At 39.1% G+C, this 18718-nt stretch overlaps 1 protein-coding gene across 1 annotated transcript in view; it reads left to right on the top strand.

The window, feature by feature from the left end:
• Positions 1 to 761: 761 nt before the first annotated feature.
• ERCC4 (ERCC excision repair 4, endonuclease catalytic subunit) overlaps positions 762 to 18718 on the top strand; it is a 29409-nt gene continuing 11452 nt past the window's right edge. The window contains exons 1-9 of the mRNA XM_010961727.3: positions 762 to 1019; positions 2314 to 2494; positions 8135 to 8330; positions 9215 to 9422; positions 11373 to 11553; positions 12504 to 12632; positions 13565 to 13675; positions 15380 to 15977; positions 17763 to 17855. Of these exons, the coding sequence (XP_010960029.2) occupies positions 813 to 1019; positions 2314 to 2494; positions 8135 to 8330; positions 9215 to 9422; positions 11373 to 11553; positions 12504 to 12632; positions 13565 to 13675; positions 15380 to 15977; positions 17763 to 17855 (1904 nt within the window). The 5' untranslated portion in view covers positions 762 to 812. The remainder of the gene's footprint in view (positions 1020 to 2313; positions 2495 to 8134; positions 8331 to 9214; positions 9423 to 11372; positions 11554 to 12503; positions 12633 to 13564; positions 13676 to 15379; positions 15978 to 17762; positions 17856 to 18718) is intronic.

The following is an 18718-nucleotide window of genomic DNA, read 5'->3' on the forward strand; positions in this document are numbered from 1 at the left end:
GAATAAGAAGTGATTCTTATTTTTGCTTATTAATACAGTATTTTTTATTTTCTAACAGTGAAGGTTGGGGGAGAAGGGATGTCGAGACAGAATAATTCCTCTAGTTAAACAGGCGTTTCTAGGTATAGAACAAATACTACCAAAGGTGTCCCTCTAGTGGAAGACGCGGCTGCCGTGGGGACACCTGGTTGCGACTTTTAAAATGGCTAATTGTATTCAAGACCTTTACAGCGAAACAAGAACCTGAAATTAATAAACTATACTGCTTATTCAAAAAAACTTTAAAGGGGAAGAGCATCTGCTAAAGTAAGAAAATCTCATTCTGGGAAGCAGGTACTACCAACTCTAGGTGAACTCCTTAGATTGACAGTTAACTTTTTCAGTTGTCAAGGTCGAGGAACTAAGCTCCTTGGGTTTAATTCTCCACTCTTGTGGTAGCTTGTGTTCTAGGTCTAAGTCTAGGCCGCCTGACTCTTAAAAAATGCCGGATAAGGTGGAATAACTGAAGACTCGGGGGTGGAGCCTGAAGCCTGGAGAGGACAGATGTTGGGAGCGCTAGCCACTCCCAGCGACTTTACGAATCGGCTCCACTCGGCTCCTCTTTGGCTGAGTTCGGCCACCGTCGTCTTCTAGGGCTCGGCTCCTTTTCGGCTACATTCGGCAAGCTCTCGTCCTCGCGGGCTCGGCTCTCTTTGTCTACGTTCGGCCCACGCTCGTATCGGGCTCGGCTCTCTTCGGCTACGTTCGGCCCACGCTCGTCTCAGACTCGGCTCTCTTCGGCTGCGTTCGGCTGCGGCCCCGGAAGGGCGCCCATGGAGCCGGGCCTGCCGGCTCCACCGACGGCTATGGCGCCGCTGTTGGAATACGAGCGGCAGTTGGTGCTGGAACTGCTGGATGCGGACGGGCTGGTAGTGTGCGCCCGCGGGCTCGGCGCGGACCGGCTCCTCTACCACTTCCTGCAGCTGCACTGCCACCCGGCATGCCTGGTGCTGGTGCTCAACACGCAGCCGGCCGAGGAGGTGCGGCCGCCGGCGCGGGGCTGAGGGGACTCCGGGAGCTCTGGGGACTCCGGAGCGGACGCCGGCCGGGGCACGGAGGCGACGCCTCTGAGAACGATGCAGGCGGGACGCGGGCGGGAGGGCGATGAATAGCGGTCCCCGGGACAGATGCAGGCCCATGACACGGGTTGAGGACGCTGAGAAGGTGGGAGGGGTCCCGAGGAGAATGCAGGACCCTGACAGGGTGCGAGGACACTGCGGGGGTTGGAGGGTCCCTGAGAGGAGAAGGGGAGTCATTTGAGAAAGATAGAGGTGGGGAGAAGGATGGGAGGTGTCTGGAGGAGAATAAGGACGGGAGTTACGAGGCAGTCCCAAAGTTGGATATCAAGGGGTTTGCTGAGGCAGGGGAGTGAGGTCCCTGAAAAAGGAACAGTGATGGAGATGGAAGAATCTCTGAGGGGAATGAGGAGACGTGAAAGGAGACGCTGAGACTGCGGACAACCCTGTAGGGAAGAGGAGGGACCGGAGGTTCACCCAGGCTGTGGGAAGAGGGACATAGGACCAGAACAGAAGAGAGCTGGAAGCTGAAGATATTGGGGAAGGGTACCTGGTTTAGGCGGAATGGAGGACACAGGAAGGTGGAAGGAGGATGTACCTGTGCTGTGGGGTAATGAGAGGTGACAGCCTGGTGTGACAAGTCTGATGAGCAGCTGGCCAGAAGGAAAATGCCAATTGAGAAGAGTGACCACAGACTTCTTGAGGGCGGGGACCAGTCATTCATGTAGCTATCCCTAGTGCTTGATTAGGGCTTAGCGCGATACAGGGGCCGCAGTAAAGACGGTATTGAACTGGAAGTGTAAAGGACCAAGAGCCCCAGTGACACGATGAAATCCCCTCTAGGGTGGATCAAGACAGAACTAATCGTCTACAACACCACCTGGGAAAAGAATTCCCTCGTTACCTTCTCACATGGTACACTTGCCTGCAAAACTGGCTTTGGCGGGCAGTGTTCTAGGTGGCAGAAGTCTTTTAATCCAGGACTTTAAGTCTTTTGTTGTTGTTGTTGTTGTTGAACTGCTAATAACATCTCAAGTGCAGTGAGTCCTTAGTGCAAACCGCAAAACAGAAACAAAACCCTAGTTAAATATAGATTGTTTGGTTGATCAACATAAAAGTGCTAATTCTGTTTGTATGTTCATTAGTAGGCTTATGGTCTCTGAAAAAGGGAGCGTGTCATTCTGAATACAAATACTTACAACTTGATAAAAACTGCCCTGTATTAAACAGTCTACTAATCAAGTCTGATTTGATTTAGGAGTATTTTATCAATCAGCTGAAGATAGAAGGAATTGAACACCTCCCTCGCCGTGTAACAAATGAAATCACAAGTAACAATCGCTATGAGGTTTACACACAAGGCGGTGTGATATTTGCAACCAGTCGAATACTTGTGGTTGACTTCTTGACTGACAGAATACCCTCAGATTTAATTACCGGTAAGAATTTGAAACCTTATTGTTATTTGTATATACGTTTACACTTTCTTTTTTTCCTGCTCGTGTCTGTTCCTTCTGCAAAACTCTAACCTAGAACCTTCCTGTGAACAACACTGGATATTTTTGCTCAACATTGTGCTTCCAGGTATTAACACAGTACCAGACACATTTTGGATGCTCAGTGAATATTTGTGGCCTGAATCAGAAACTAAATATAAGATTGACAAGTCTTTGGTTTCTAAGCTCATATTCAGTAAATGCTTAGTAATTGGCTGACATTTGCCTTTACAAACTAATCAGATTTGAAATGTTTATAAATATTCTTTGTATATTTCCTAAACGTATTTGGTTTTCCTCTTTAAAGAGTGTTTTTTTACCATGATTTGAAATTTTTTCAGTATAACTTACAATATTAATTTCAAGTGTACAACATAGTAATTAGTACTTTTATAGATTATGCTCCATACAAAGTTGTTATACATATTGACTATACCCCTGTGCTGTACAAATATGTCCTTAACTTCCTTATTTTATACATAGTAGTTTGTACCTCTCAATGCCCTTAACCAATTTTGCCCCTCCCCTCACACCTCTCCCCACTGACAACCACTAGTTTGTTCTCTGTATCTGTGAGTCTGTTTCTGTTTTGTTATATTTGTTCATTTGTTTTATTTTTTAGACTCTACTAATAGGTGAAAACATACAGTATTCGTCTTTCTCTGGCTGACTTATTTCACATAGCATAATACCCTCCAGGCCCATCCATGTTGTGGCAGATGGCAAAATTTCATTCTTTTTTATGGCTGAGTAATATTCTATTGTATTTATATTCCACATCTTCTTTATCCTTTCATCTATTCATGGACACTTAGATTACTTTCATACCTTGGTCATAAATAATGCTGCTATGAACATTGGGGTACATGCATCTTGGAATTAGTGTTTTTGCTTTCTTCAAATAAATAGCCAGGAGTAGAATTGCTGAATCATATGGTAGTTCTGTTTTTAATTTATTGGGGAACCTCCATACTGTTTTCCATGGTGGCTGTACCAATTTACATTCCCGCCAAGAGTACATGAGGGTTCCCTTTTCTCCACACCCTTGAAAATATTTGTTATCTCTTGTCTTTTTCACAATAAACATTCTGAGAAGAGTGAGGTAATACCTCATTGTTTGTGTCTGTTGACCATCTGTATGTCTTCTTTAGAAAAATGCATATTCAAGTCCTCCACCCATGTTTTAATCAGATTTTTCGGTTTTTTGATGTTGAGTTGTATGAGGTTTTTTTGTATATTTTGGATACTAACCCCTTATCAGATATATTGTTTGCAAATATCTTCTTTCATAGTTGGTTGCTTTTTCGTTTTGTTGGTTGGTTTGCTTTGCTGTTCAAAAGCTTTTTGGTTTGATGTAGTTCCATTTGATTGTTTTTCCTTTTGTTTCCCTTGCCTTAAAGAGACATCAAAAAAATTATTGCTAAGATTGATGTCAAAGAGTATACTGCCTTTGTTTTCTCCTAGGAGTTTTATGGTTTCAGGTCTTACACTTAGGTCTTTAATCCATTTGAGTTTATTTTTGTATGTGATGTGAGAAAAATGTTCTAATTTCATTTTTTTTTACATGTAGCTGTCCAGATTTCCTAAAACCACTTATTGAAAAGACTGTCTTTTCCCCATTGTATATTCTTGACTACTTTGTCATAGATTAATTGACCATATGTGTATGGGTTTGTTTCTGTGCTTTCTATTCTCTTCCGTTGATCTGTGTGTCTGGTTTGGGGCCAGTACCATACTGTTTTGCTTACTGTAGCTTTATAGTATGGCCTCAAGTCAGGGAGCATGACACCTCCAGCGTTGTTCTTTTCTCTCAAGATTGCTTTGGCTATTTGGAGCCCTTTGTGGTTCCAGTCAAATTTTAGGATTATTTGTTCTAGCTTTATGAAAATGTCATAGGTATTTTGATGGGGAGTACGTTAAGTCTGTAGATTGCTTTGGGTAGTATGGACATTTTAACAATCGTAATTCTTCCAATCCATGAACACAGGATGTCTTTCCATTTATTTGTATTGTCTTTAATTTCTCTCATCAATGTCTTATAGTTTTCAGAGTACAAGCCCTTCACCTCCTTGGTTAAATTTATTTCTAGATATTTTATTCTTTTTGATTTAATTTTAAATGAGATTGTTTTCTTGATTTCTCTAACAGCTCTTTGTTAGTGTATAGGAATAAAATAGATTTCTGTGTATTAATCTTGTGTTCTACAACTTTGCTGAATTTACATATTCTAATAGTTTTTTGGGTAGTCTTCAAGATTTTCTATACGTAGTATAATGTCATTGCAAATAGTGAGTTTTACTTCTTCACTTCCAAGTTGGAGGCCTTTATATCTTTTTCTTGTTTGATTGCTGAGGCTAGGACTTTCAATACTGTGTTAAATAGATGTGGCAAGAGTGGACATCCTTGTCGTGTCCCTGATTTTAGAGGAAGCTTTTAGCTTTTCACTATTGAGTATGACATTAGCTGTCAGACTCACTTGACTTTGAAGGATCAGGGTCAGACCCACTTTGAAGAGTAATGACACTGCTTACAAGCAAGTTACTTAATTTTCACAAGCCTCAGTTTTCTCGTTGCTTAAATTGAGAAATTAGTTCCTTATAAAGTTACCATAAGGACTAAGTGAGGTAAAATAAATAAATTGCTTAGTATAGTGCCTGATATATAGTAAATAATAAACAATAACAAAAAGTTGGCTTATTACCAGAAATCTTGATACATTGTGAAGTCTTTTACTATTTGCTGCTTTGTTAAAATTTAGTTTTATTTTTCCTTATTTTTTAAGTTGATAAAATAAAAAAAAAGTATTGAAATGACCACTAGATGTCAGGATTACTCTCTGACTCAGTAACAGTTTAACCTAATTAGGCAGACAGCAGTCTGAATCAGAGAAATGTCCCAAATATAGTTTATAGGTAGTTCCTAATTAAAAGTACAAAATTCTGTTCCCACTTCAGTCAAGTCTCAGCCAGTAATGAAGCTGGAGCTGTTACTGCTGTTTTGCTGAATGGAACACAAATGAATGCCAGAAATGAACTTCAAATGCTCCTCCCCTGGGATCATCCTTCCAGCTCCCCCGGAGCCCTTGCAGGAGTTGTCACCACAGCTGTTAATAGACCAAAGAGCAGGCCCAGAAGCATGTCACCTGCTGGAAAGTAATCAGTGTGCACAGCCCTAGCTTGTTCCCCATCACTGCCCGCTATCACCCCCACAGTCCACCCGAGGCATCCCTGCCAACCACAGCTCCTAAAGAGTGGGAGAACTGGTAAATATCTGCCCAGGTTGTACTTTCAAAAGAATGGGGCAGGAGGATGCTTTCGTTTTTAAAACAGATCCTAGCATCTCCAGATAAAGCTCAGAACACACATTTTTTGTGGGAAACTGAAAAAAAAAAAGTTACATGTTAGATTTGTGCACCCAGTGCTGTAATGCAGCATTATATTCATTCAACAAACGTTTAATTCACTAATGATCCCTTACTTGACAAGAATGAAGTAGGTGCTGAAGACAGAAAGATGACGAGAAATTAGGATGCTCTCCTGAGTTACCACCCTCACAAGGTACCATCTGTGTGACCGTGGGCAAGTTTAGCCAGAAACCTAACCTGCTTGTATGTTTTTAAAGGAGGGTGGTGGTCCTCGATAATGTCACTTAGTAGGAAGAACATGGCTTTGATCTCAGACAGTCATGATTAGGAACCTTTGGTCTCCCATTTACTCGGGGGGTGACCTTGGTCAAGTCTGGGACCCTTTCTTGGCCTCATAATAATACCTACCCCATAGAGTTGTTGTGGGGATTAAATGAAATAAAAATCTGTAAAAGTACCTTAAGTATCCCAATGCCTAGGATAGAATATTTGTTGTCTTCTCCTCCCTTCTTCTGGATTCCAAAAGAAGGACGACCTTTTGTAGCACATCATTTTCTTAAATTGAGAGTCACCTTTTCTTAGAAGTCTGTTTTTATTGTTTCTAACTTAGAAGTCTGTTTTTATTATTTCAGTCCAGGCCAACAAGTGTGGCCCAGTAGAGTACTTGCCATGTACAGAATATTTTCTGAGTAGTAAATTAGTTACATACACACATTGGGTTTACTGAAAATCTTTAGTCTACAAATTCCTAAATAACACCATTAATTTTTACCATATTTGGAAACCAGTTTGCTTAGCTAGAATAAAGTTTAGCCCTATCCACCCCGAGCTAAAATTTAAACACCAAAATAGTGAAATCGGATTTGAGTCTGTTGAACTAATAGGAGTCATGAATTCCTGTCAGTGTTATTTTCTGGATCCTGGGAGTGATGAGAATGGGAGGGAAAACATACAGGGGCATTTATAGCAAATACACGTATAGTAACTGGCTTGGTTTAGATCTAAAAGGCTGAGAATCATCATAGAATAATTTGAGTTTTTGAGTTGGAAGTGGCATCTATGCACTTTTTATCATCTTGTGCTTCTCTCTAATTTACCACTAATCACACTGCACCTGAATGGCACATACATGAAATATGTGCATGTGAGAGATCAGCTGGTCCAGTACTCGCATTTTATAGATAAGGGAACATGTATAATTGTCCTTGTTTTTGTGATTCAGAGGTGTCATTATCCCCTCCACCCCCAAAAACAGGTGTTTTATGCATATTTATTAAAAATTTTTATTTCAAATGGACTAATTTACCTCCCAATTGAATATACTCTGATTCTGAAAGTTGAGTTCTTCTAGTAGGTGCTGCAGATGTTGCCTAAACTTGTGAAAGGCAGCTATTTTGCGTCGTTCACATCTGATTCATATGTGAAAGAATGAGCAACCCATTTCACTTTCAGAAATGCTTCCTCCACGAGGCCAGACACGCCCCACCCCGGGGCCTTTGCTGTAGGCATTCTCTCAGCTCCGAGCTCTCTGGGCCCACATGGTCACAAGGCTCACCCCCGCCTCCATCCAGCGTTCACTCACATTAGACCTCAGTGAGGCCACCCTATCTAAAACTGCAAACCTTAAAAGATACAGCAAACTAGTGAATATAACAAAAAAGGAGCAGACTCACAGATATCAAGAACAAATTAGTGGTTACCAGTAGGGAGAAGGGAGTGGGGAGGTGCAGTGTAGAGATGGGGGATTAAGAGGTATAAAATAAGCTACCAGGATATATTGTACAACACGGGGAATGTAGCCAATATTATGTAATAGCTATAAATGGAGTATAGCCTTTAAAAATTGTGACTCACATATTGTACACCTGTGACTTACATAATATTGTATGGCAACTATACTCCAATTGTTTTAAAAAGATTAAATAAGTAATAAAATGGCAAACCACCACGCCTCACACATACTCCCTCTCCTCCTTCTCATTCATTTTCTCTCCTTATCACCTTATAACCTACTAAATATTTTACCTATTTGTATTGTTTATTGCACATGCCGTGGGACAGATTTATGTGTTTTATTCACGGCTGTATCCCCAGCCTAGAACAGAGCTTGCCCACGCTCAAGTAGACATTCAGGAAAAATGGGACAAGTGAATGAATGAAAGTGAGCATGAAAATGGCACGTCTGATCTCTGCTTTAAGTTATGATTTCCCCCCCTCAGGCATCTTGGTGTATAGAGCTCACAGAATAATCGATTCTTGTCAAGAAGCATTCATCTTGCGCCTCTTTCGACAGAAAAACAAACGTGGTTTTATTAAAGCTTTCACAGACAATGCCATTGCCTTTGACACTGGCTTTTGTCACGTGGAAAGAGTGATGAGAAATCTTTTCGTGAAGAAGCTGTATCTGTGGCCAAGGTAAAGAACATTATGACAGATTTCTGTGGGAGAATCTACTGTAATTTTGCACTTTAATGTAAAATTTGCTGTCGTTGCACTTGATACGTGCCAGGCAGGTTCATGACAAGTGCATCCAGGTATAAATATGTAGTCGCCACATTTGTGATTCTTTTAAAAGGAGAGAGATTCGATTGTTATTTTTCTGGTAGCCCAGGGCAGCCACTTTGTTGTACATGTCATGAAACCCCAGGGATCTGGAGACTCACATGTACAACTGCTTTAGGTGAACTACAGATTTATGGCTGAGACTCCGACTTCCACTGTGAAACTTACAAATCAGGGAAAGAAAGCACCAAGACTTTGTAGAATTTGTCTAAATTTCTAGGGAAAACATAAGGTTGCAATTTTCAAACATTTTGCAACCTGTGCTAATATGTATTTTGGTTCTAGTGTACGGCATTTGGGAGTAGTTGTTGTGGTCTTTTTCCTGCTTTGATTATACCTTATGTCAGGGATCAACATACTTTTCCTGTAAAGGGCCAGGTAGTGAATGTTCTAGGCTTTGCAGGCCACGCGCCTGTCACAGTTACTCGGCTCTGCTGTGACAGTGTGAACGCAGCCGTAAACGACATGTAAACAGCGGGTGTGGCTGTGTGCCAGTCAGACTGTTTATAAAAGCAGGCACTGGGTTTGGCCCAGACCACAATTTGCCAGCCCCTGCCTTATTTGAATAATACTTCCGTTCATAGAGGTTAAAAGTATTCCTGAAAACGTTGTCATTTTGCTTTCCATTTTGTTTCTTAGTTGCATTTACAAAAAAGCTGTTGGAGTATTACACCAAGACCAGAAACACAGAGCTCTTGCAACTCTAGAAAATATTTGAAAAATATTTGTCTCTCTAGGTTCCATGTAGCAGTAAACTCACTTTTAGAACAGCATAAACCTGAAGTCGTAGAAATTCATGTTTCTATGACACCTGCCATGCGTGCTATACAGACTGCTATTCTGGACATTTTAAATGCGTGTCTGAAGGAACTGAAATGCCATAACCCATCACTGGAAGTCGAAGATTTATCTTTAGAAAATGCTATTGGAAAACCTTTTGACAAGGTATTCTGTTTCTTTTCCTGTTTTAGCAGTTTGTTATGTTGTAATTTTAAAGAATGCAAGTTAATTTAATATTTATAATGTTCTTAATAGGAATTTGCTGTTAATTTAGGATTAAATTGGAGGTGATTGAAAGTATAGCTTCTTTGTTTTACTGAAAAGTAATTTGTAGTAAATTACATTGATTGGCACATAAGCACAACTCTGATTTTTGCAGTTATACAATGATTGTCTCTTATGTTTAGTGTATGTAAGAGGACGATAAATGAACTTTTGCTCTGAAATGACAACATTTGGATATCTACAGGTAGAAGAGTTTATATAGAATACTTCATAATTTATGATCTCTTATTTGGAATAAAAATAATTTGGATGAATTTTGATTGCTGAGGAATATGAAACTTGCTCTGTCTTAAAATTACATTCTGAATTGAGAAAATGGTAAGACTTTAGTTCAAGGAATTTTAATTCTAATTAATTTTTTCATCATAGATTAATATTAATATAGGTATATAAATATCTGAAATTGAATTGTTGGTCCTGAAAATGCTGACTTTGACAAAATTCCAGGCAGCTTTTTTTTTTTTTGGCAGAACAAATTCCTATCTTTCAAACACTGAATCAGTATCTTTGGGAATAATGCATAGTGATTTTAAAAAAAGAAAATTAAGTCCTCATTTTTCTGATTCTTCCAAAAAAATCATTTTATTGTGAAATGATGATATGTAAAACTAATTTCATGTGTTTTGTTCTTCTATTTTTAACGAAGTTTATTATAATTTAGTGCATGATATACCAAAATAAAAAAAACAAAAAATTCTCACACATTTTTAATAGAATATGTATGTTCCTAGAAAAACAAAATATAACCAGATATGTTTTGCACTAAGTTTCTTTTTATCATCCCCTGGCTAGTAAAAGTCAAAGTATTGTTTTAGGTATTCTTTTAGAAACCAAAACAAATTATAAGCATAATTTGCATCTTGTTAGAAAATTTAACTTTTGTAGATGATTTTACAAAAGATGACGTACAGAAGAGTTACATGTCCCATATTATCTCAGACAGCCCCAGTATCTGCCTGTTGTCCTGGAGTAATTCTTAATAGTTCCATTTCATCTTCACAGGAGTCCTAGTTTGGACAATAAATTGTATGGTCATCCAAATATTACTCCCAGTCAGTGTATGTTGGATAAGCTGCCATGTAATAAAACTGTTTCCATATCATGCAGAAGTATTATCCCTTTTAGTTACAGAGTCAGCTTGTGAAAGAAATGTACATATATACAGCTGTGGATATGTAAATACTTACATGGTATGTACATAAAGCACTTCCGTGTTTTACGCAAATTTTTTAAGATTTTAAAAAGTATTCATATTTGGTGAGTTGTTAATTTAACAAATGTTTTTCTATTCATGAATCACATTTTAAAACAAAAACTAAACAAATCTTTTATATCAATAAATTAAGGTCCACTGTTATTTAATTTGATATCATGTAGTTTCCCTAATTTGTGTCCTTTTCTTCATCATCCAACTGGATCTCACATCTTATCCATCCGAGATAGGGTCACAACCAAACTTGGCAGAAATTGAAATTCTTTTTAAACTATTCATTTGATTATCTGATATTTATCAGGCCTTTTTTTCTCCTAATAATGTAACATGAGTAATTACGAATTGACTCTCTGATCATAAAGATTCTAATTATGATACTCTGCTTTATATTTGAAAAACTAAACATTATTATTAGAATCTTATGAACTTAAATTTTCTGTCCACTTCTTTTGTTTTAGATTTTTTAAAAATTATTATGGTAAAATATATGTAACAAAATTTATCATTTTAACCATTTTTAGGTATACAAGGGATAATGTTTGTTGAAAGTATAACTTGTATTCATAATAGCTATATTGAACATATTTTAGCAGTACTAAATTTTATCCTTGTTTTAGACAATCCGCCATTATCTGGATCCTTTGTGGCACCAGCTTGGAGCCAAGACTAAATCCTTGGTTCAGGATTTGAAGATATTACGTACTTTGCTGCAATATCTCTCTCAATATGATTGTGTCACATTTCTTAATCTTCTGGAATCTCTCAGAGCAACAGAGAAGGCATTTGGTCAGAATTCAGGTGGGAAATAAAAATACTAATATTATTCTAGGAGCTGATTTGAATAAAGTACTGGGTTTTGTTGAGGATTCAGGTGTGGGGAGTGCCATGTTCAACTACATGGTATACTAAGATCTCAAATTACATTTTATGTTTATAGCACAAGAATGTAGGCCTTATTGATAGCTAATGTTTCCACCTGCTTAACTTCTGTTCTGTATAATAATAAACATTCACATCCATTCCGGGCAATTTTATTTCTAGAAAAAACTGTATATCCCCAACTTAGAAACAGGTTATGTTCTGAAAGTTTAGTTGTTATGAACTTAAAATTCATTTTCCCCAAAGAAACAGCAAGGGAATATGGAGTTTCATCGGTGAAGTGCTGAAGAAGGAGAAGAAGAAATGTGTAGGGACATGTCATACACAGCTGTCCACCATCTTGTTTTTCTGTCAGTCACATTCTTCCCCCACTACTGTGACCTTTCTCACTGTTTGGCTAGACCGATGATTTTTAAAATGTGGTCCAGGCACCCCTGGGGCCAAGATTTAATAAGGTTAATATTTTTTACTGCTTCATCAGAGACATTCTTAAGTAATAAACTACAAATGCATAGCACTGAGGAATACACTGACTTCTGGTACACTTTGGTCCCACTGCCTTCATTTGTGCTCAGCCACCAGTGGCATTACCTGCCAATGCTTTTGCACCATCATATTAGTATTATGAGAATAGTTTTGCGGTCTCAGACACCCTCCACCCCGAAAACATCTTAGGGACCCCCAGGGATCTGTTGGCCACACTTTGAAAACCACTGGTTTAGCCAAACAGTGACAGGGGCCATAATACAGGAGATGGTATTGTTAGGAGATGAACAGGCTGGGGACTGATTGTGGACATGGTCGTGTGACCGTCAGAGGTTCTCGAAAATTAACCATAAACTGAAGGCTTTTTTAACTTTTCATGTTAGGTTGGCTGTTTCTTGACTCTAGCACCTCGATGTTTGTAAACGCTCGAGCAAGGGTTTATCATGTTCCAGATGCCAAAATGAGTAAAAAAGGCAAGATGCCTGAAAAAATGGAAATTGAAGAGGAACAAGGTATCTTGTATGCTTAAGTCTTTAATCATGCCTTTTATTTAAGACTGGTGTGAAAATGCTTATCGAGTTACAGTACGTTTAAATCTCCTTCAGCCATATGTGTGACTGCATGTTAACTAAATGTTATATGTAACATATGCAATGTATGTTAAAAGTATTCGGTATGGATTCATTGCCAGGGAATTCCAAATAATGAATGCCAAATATCAATCAAGAGTATCTTTACTACTATGTAAGAATTATAGATTGGTTTTTTATTTAAACTTCAGAGTAATTACTGTTTGGACACTTAGTCTTTGTGGTACATTTTAACATCCCTTTTAGCTTTTAGGAAACATAAATATACTAGAATGAGGCATATACGGATTTTAGTCCACACTCATCTAGTAGATATAATAAATATCGTTGGTTTTTTAAGGCATGGGAAAGGGTTGACGCTTACTTTCTGACTAGTTTGACAGTTCTCTTTCAAAACTTAATTAAATGCATTAGTAATATGTTTGCATACTTACAGAAATAAAGATTTGATTGTTGCCTGCTTATATCATGTTCAGGACTGTGAAAATCATGGGGATTTTAGAAATAGTAAATCCTGTTATTCTCTACTGAGTCCTTTGTTCTGTGTAACAGTTTATATACTGTGTCACAGTTGACAGCTAACACACAGTCATCTCCTGTAAGTGGCCATGCGTATCGCTTTCTGTCAAGGCATCATGAAACCTGTGTTAATGTTGGTTTGGTGTGTCTTCCTTCAGACCATGAGCAGACCTTTTTCAGGGAAGCAGAGTCTACCTCTAAAGCTTTATGAAGGCAGCTCAAAGGAATGGATTTATGGAATGATGCCTGTGTTATCTGTTGTTTTAAAAGCCTTTGTAATACTTTATGGATAAATATTATCACATAGAATGAGGTTATCTTTTATTTCTATACAGAAGCAAAAAAGGAACTGGTACTAGAAAGCAACCCAAAGTGGGAAGCACTCACCGAAGTACTGAAAGAAATTGAGGCAGAGAATAAGGAGAGTGAAGCCCTCGGTGGTCCAGGTGGGAAAAAAGGAGATGATGACATTTGCGTACAAAATCTAGCATATGGGTCTTTTTGATTAGCTCTTTAAAAATAACTTACACTATTATTTTGTTTATAAAATGTAGAAGAATAAGTGCCAAATGAACACTGAAATCTTAGTGACAACCTCCTTTCTGTTCGTTTGATGTGATTTATTTTTCTCCAGGTTGAATCATTGTGTATTCATGAAAGTCTCAGAACTTCTGTTTAAAGATGCAGCTAATCTCCACATATATATTCACCAGGCTTTTTACATCTGGAATCCCCAAAGAAAAAGCTAATGGGGCTTATATTTTAGATTCTCAGCGAGTATCTTTTCAAAGAAGCTTCATCTGTTCTCTGGAGTGGCGTTGATCTAGTCCTAAAAAAAATTCCAAGTTTTAGGGCTACTCTCTTCAAACATGAGTATAGTAATAGATTAGCACAGCAGACTAAACCTGAACTGAATTTTAAAAATAAAACCAGATAGAAAATAGAACTAGATTTTTAAAAATATCTATTGAGACGTTGAACTCGTCCTGTAAAGCAGTGGAGACCAGCACACGGTCCTTACATGAGTAATTACACTGTGCTGCTGTCCCAGAACGTACGGCGCTGTGACTAAGACCCAGGGTCGTACATGCCCACTTAGAAGAAGTGAAAAGTACAAAGGAAGAAGAGGACGTCTAGCAGCCACTGTTAACATTGGCATTATTTCCTTCCTGGTTTTCTTTCGTGTGTTTTCTGTTTCACACTGTTGAAGTTACAGTGTAGATGTAATTTCTGGATATAGAATTAATGAGTCAAATGATACTGACCGTTTTAAAGTTCTCGAGACATACTACCACATTGATTTACAGAAAGTTTTTATCAATTTTCATATCTTTTGGAAGTATACAAGCTTATTGCTTTTTCAGCTAGCTAATGGTGACGGGAGATTCTGTATATATTTGTGTGTGTCTACATGTATTACATATGTATAATTTTAAATTAATTTTATTAATTTGATGGGTGAAAAATGTTATCTTGTTTTAAATTTTGATGTTTTGGTGAACTCAGTATTTTCTCAGATGCATTTCCTCTTGTAAATTGTCTCAGTTTCCTTTGCCAGTTTAGGCTATGTCCTCGGTTTATATTAGCTTTTTATGTATTAAAGATATTAACATTTATTATAGTTGTTGCATAAATTTGTTTTTGTCTTTAGCCTCTTTAAGGCACAGTTTTTTGTTCTTACAGAGTCAATCTTAGATCACAGATATCAGTCTTGTCTAAGATTCCTCTCATTACTTTTAAGCCTGGAAAATCATCCTCGTCTAGAGAGGTGGAGAATGGTCATTTTTTAATGATTTAATATTTAACATTTGACTGTGTAATCCATTTGAAATTTATTCAGGTATATAAGATCCTCTGGAAAATTATTAATTAAAACGAGCTTCTATAGAGCCTCCATTATACCACAGCTGTACTTTTCATAAGACTCTAAATGTTTCTGGCTTCAACTTTACTCAAAAGATTTAAATAATCCTGCCAGAGAGGTGAAAGCCTTTGATAAGCATCTGAGACCCTTTTAAACAAATTGTAAATGTGTCTTCAGCGCCAAGGAGTGAGATATGTTTTCTTTGTGGGGGAAGGGATGAGGGGGCTCATGGGGATTAGGGCGACAAGTGAGGTAACAGCGACATAACATTGTTTTCTAATTTTAGGACAAGTTCTCATCTGTGCAAGTGACGACAGGACGTGCTCCCAGCTGCGAGAGTACGTCGCTGTCGGAGCAGAGGCCTTCTTGTTGAGGCTGTACAGGAAAACCTTTGAGAAGGACAGCAAAGCTGAAGACATGTGGGTGAAGTTCAGGCAGGAGGACGGTACAAAGAGAACAACGAAATCCAGCAGAAGGCCCAGAGGCCTCCGAAACAAAGAGGGGGCTGCTGCCAAAGAGAGGGCTCTCAGAAAGAAGAAGCCACGGTTGACTTTAACTCAGATGATGGGGAAATCTGAAGAAGTGGACGAGGAGGGAGATGTCGAGGAAGGGTGTCCAAGAGACATAAGCAACAGCCCCGAGAACTCCTTAGAAGATATTCAGCATGAGGAGTTTGATTTAAATGTATCGTCTGATGCCGCGTACGGGATCCTGAAAGACCCCCTCACCATCATCCACCCACTTCTGGGCTGCAGCGACCCCTACGCTCTGACCAGGGTGCTCCACGAAGTGGAGCCGAGATACGTGGTTCTGTACGACGCAGAGCTAACGTTCGTACGTCAGCTTGAAATTTACAGGGCAAGTCGCCCTGGGAAACCGCTGAGGCAAGTTAATGAGTGTGAGCTGTTACCTTACAGACTTCAGTTTCACAGTTCTTTAGGATTTAACGCAGAAACTATACCAGTTGCACATGGGTTTTCTTATCTTTAACGTGACATTGTTATGCTGTTGGTGGAGTTTACGAAACCCTGTTTTGTTTTCTGATCAGTCTGGGAGTACGCGTGGGGAAGAGGTAGAATGTTATAGTGGGACACCCAGTCTGGGTGGGCCTCCTGTTCTTGTTTCCTGCTCTTCTGTTCTGTGCCACATCCTTTATGCGTTGGTTGTATCTCTGAACAAGTCTAGGAAATTTATAATGTAATATCCTAACTTCTACCGAATGTTAATGTAATTATGACTCAGCTAAATGATTTCAGTCTTCTAAAATGTGTTCCTGATAAATTGGAAGAAGTGACTCTAAGTTACAGCCACATAAAACTAAAGTATTTGCAAAATTATTATAGCAAGTTTTCTTGAGTTTCAAGAAATATCAGATGTAAAATCTACAGGAATATCAGATGAGAAAAGTGGTGCCTCCCAAAGAATATAGTGTTCTGGCTCCCCAATTATCTGAGGGAAATAAAGAGCAAAATTAATATCCTGAACTCGGCCTGAACCAAAAGCAGAGCCAAGAGAAACCTTTGTAGCAGTTTAACTAACGCAGCCTTTCAGAGCAGAGATGAATGGAGGAGGTGGATCAGAAATAATGCAGGATGAAGAGATTAGATGAACCCGGTAAAGTAATTACAGGCTGATAAATTGTTCATGCTTTGCTATTGATCAATATTGTAGATAGCTTGTGTGCTGCGCCAGAGTTCTCTGTTGCCTGAGAATAGAATAGTGTGATATTTAGAAACAAAATGTCAGAACCAGAAGGGCCCTGGGAGTTCAGCCACTCCAACCATCGGTGGGAAACTGAGGCCCGGTAGTGGTGAATGGCTTGCCCTTGGCCACGTGATACATTCGTGGGAGAGCTGAGGTCTCTGGATTCACTGTCCAATGGTCTTTTTTCTGTCTATACTTGAACAAAATCTAGGGAAGTGAAGGCTGAAAGAAAAATCGAGAGCTAAATAAGGAAAATACCTCTGATAGAAGATGAAGAAAAGGGACAGAGGGGGTGCTTCGTTAAGCTTCTTAGCAACAAAGAAGACAGAAAAGCTGGCTCTTCTAAGAGAAAAGAATACGTCAAATTATTTCTTGAGGAGCCTGATATAATCCATATGTCTCCTGTGTCCATGTGTTTATAGAAAATGTGTGACGCCTCAGTTCTGTTAAGACATGAATAAAAAGGAGCTGAGAAATTACTTGTGAAGATAAAGGTCATATAGATTTCATGTGTTTATTTTTCACTAACATGAGCTTTCATAAGCTGGCTTTTATAACTACTATCCAACTTTTTAAACGATTGTTTGGCAGAGGTGCAAAGAAAAAATTGAAAAAAGAGAAGCCGCTAAGATTGTGTGTTTTCTGATTTGTTTATAGTTATGAGGAAAGAATTATTCTATCCGTCTTTGTTATATTTCAGTGTTTACCTAAACTCTATTCCTCCTTTTGGTGAAAGAAGGGGAAAAAAAAAAACAAAACAAAACCCATGTGGTAACGAGACCTTCAACAGGTGGGGTTTAGGCTGCTTAATTTTAGCAAGTGTGTGATTAATGGAACGTTTTCTGCTCGGTCAAATATTTATTGTTTGAACACTCTAAGTGGCTGATTTCAAATGCCACGCTCTTCCTTCCAGGGATGAAAGATTATGTGTTTGCAGCCTAAAAGAGTTCTGTCTTAACTTGCAGGGTTTACTTTCTTATATACGGAGGTTCCACCGAGGAACAGCGCTATCTCACTGCTTTGCGGAAAGAGAAGGAAGCTTTTGAAAAGCTCATAAGGTAAGTACCTAGAAGATCAGTGTGAAAGAATCAAAGGCCTTTCAGGATCCAGAGGCTTCTCTGGGTGGGGAGCTGTTGACCAGCCCTCAGGAAAGACGGTGGGGGAGGCAGCTGGGGAGGTCACGGCAAGACACACCTGTGGTCTGGTTCACCCCCCCCCCACGGTTTATATACATCACACGTTTCCTTTTCTCTCCCCCTCCCTTCTCCACCATCTCCAGTTCCTTTTCTCTGTGTGTATAACATAAAACACCAGCAATATAAAGCACTACTTTCCTAAGAAAGCTGTTTTGAAATCTCTCTCGTTCTCCCCTACATACAAGATTTCTCCCTTCCCTTTGAATCATGATTTTTTTTTTCTCCTTGTAAGATTTCTGTTGTCTGTGGGTGGGTGACTACTTTACTGTTTATTGGGAAATACTTTTATGACCTGGTCAGTTCAGATCAACAAAATCACTCTAGGAAGATTTTTTTTTTTTAAGTGTGGCATTTGTCTGACCATATATGTTTGCTTTTGAGAATGAGTGTCCTTTAATGTTCCAAATCCAAATGGAAAAAGCTTTTTGGTTTAACACAAGGAAAATGTTTCTAAGTGAGATTTTTGCAAACGGGGAGGCTACCTCTTACCCCTGCAAGTGTTTGAGAAATCTGATAACCTCCTCCAAGTGATGTTGTCAAGGAGATTGCAGCTTGGTGAGAGAAAATGGATCGGATGCTTTCTGAAGCCAGAACAGGGCCTGGACAGGGCATCCTTGAGCTGAGCCAGAGGAGGGGCCAGGCCAGAGGAGGCCATGGACTGGCCTGAGTGTGAATGAGCCAGACTCATCTTCCAACTCTCAGACATTGGCAACATATCAGTGACA

This window comes from Camelus bactrianus, chromosome 18, assembly GCF_048773025.1.
Source record: "Camelus bactrianus isolate YW-2024 breed Bactrian camel chromosome 18, ASM4877302v1, whole genome shotgun sequence".
Lineage (NCBI taxonomy): Eukaryota > Metazoa > Chordata > Mammalia > Artiodactyla > Camelidae > Camelus > Camelus bactrianus.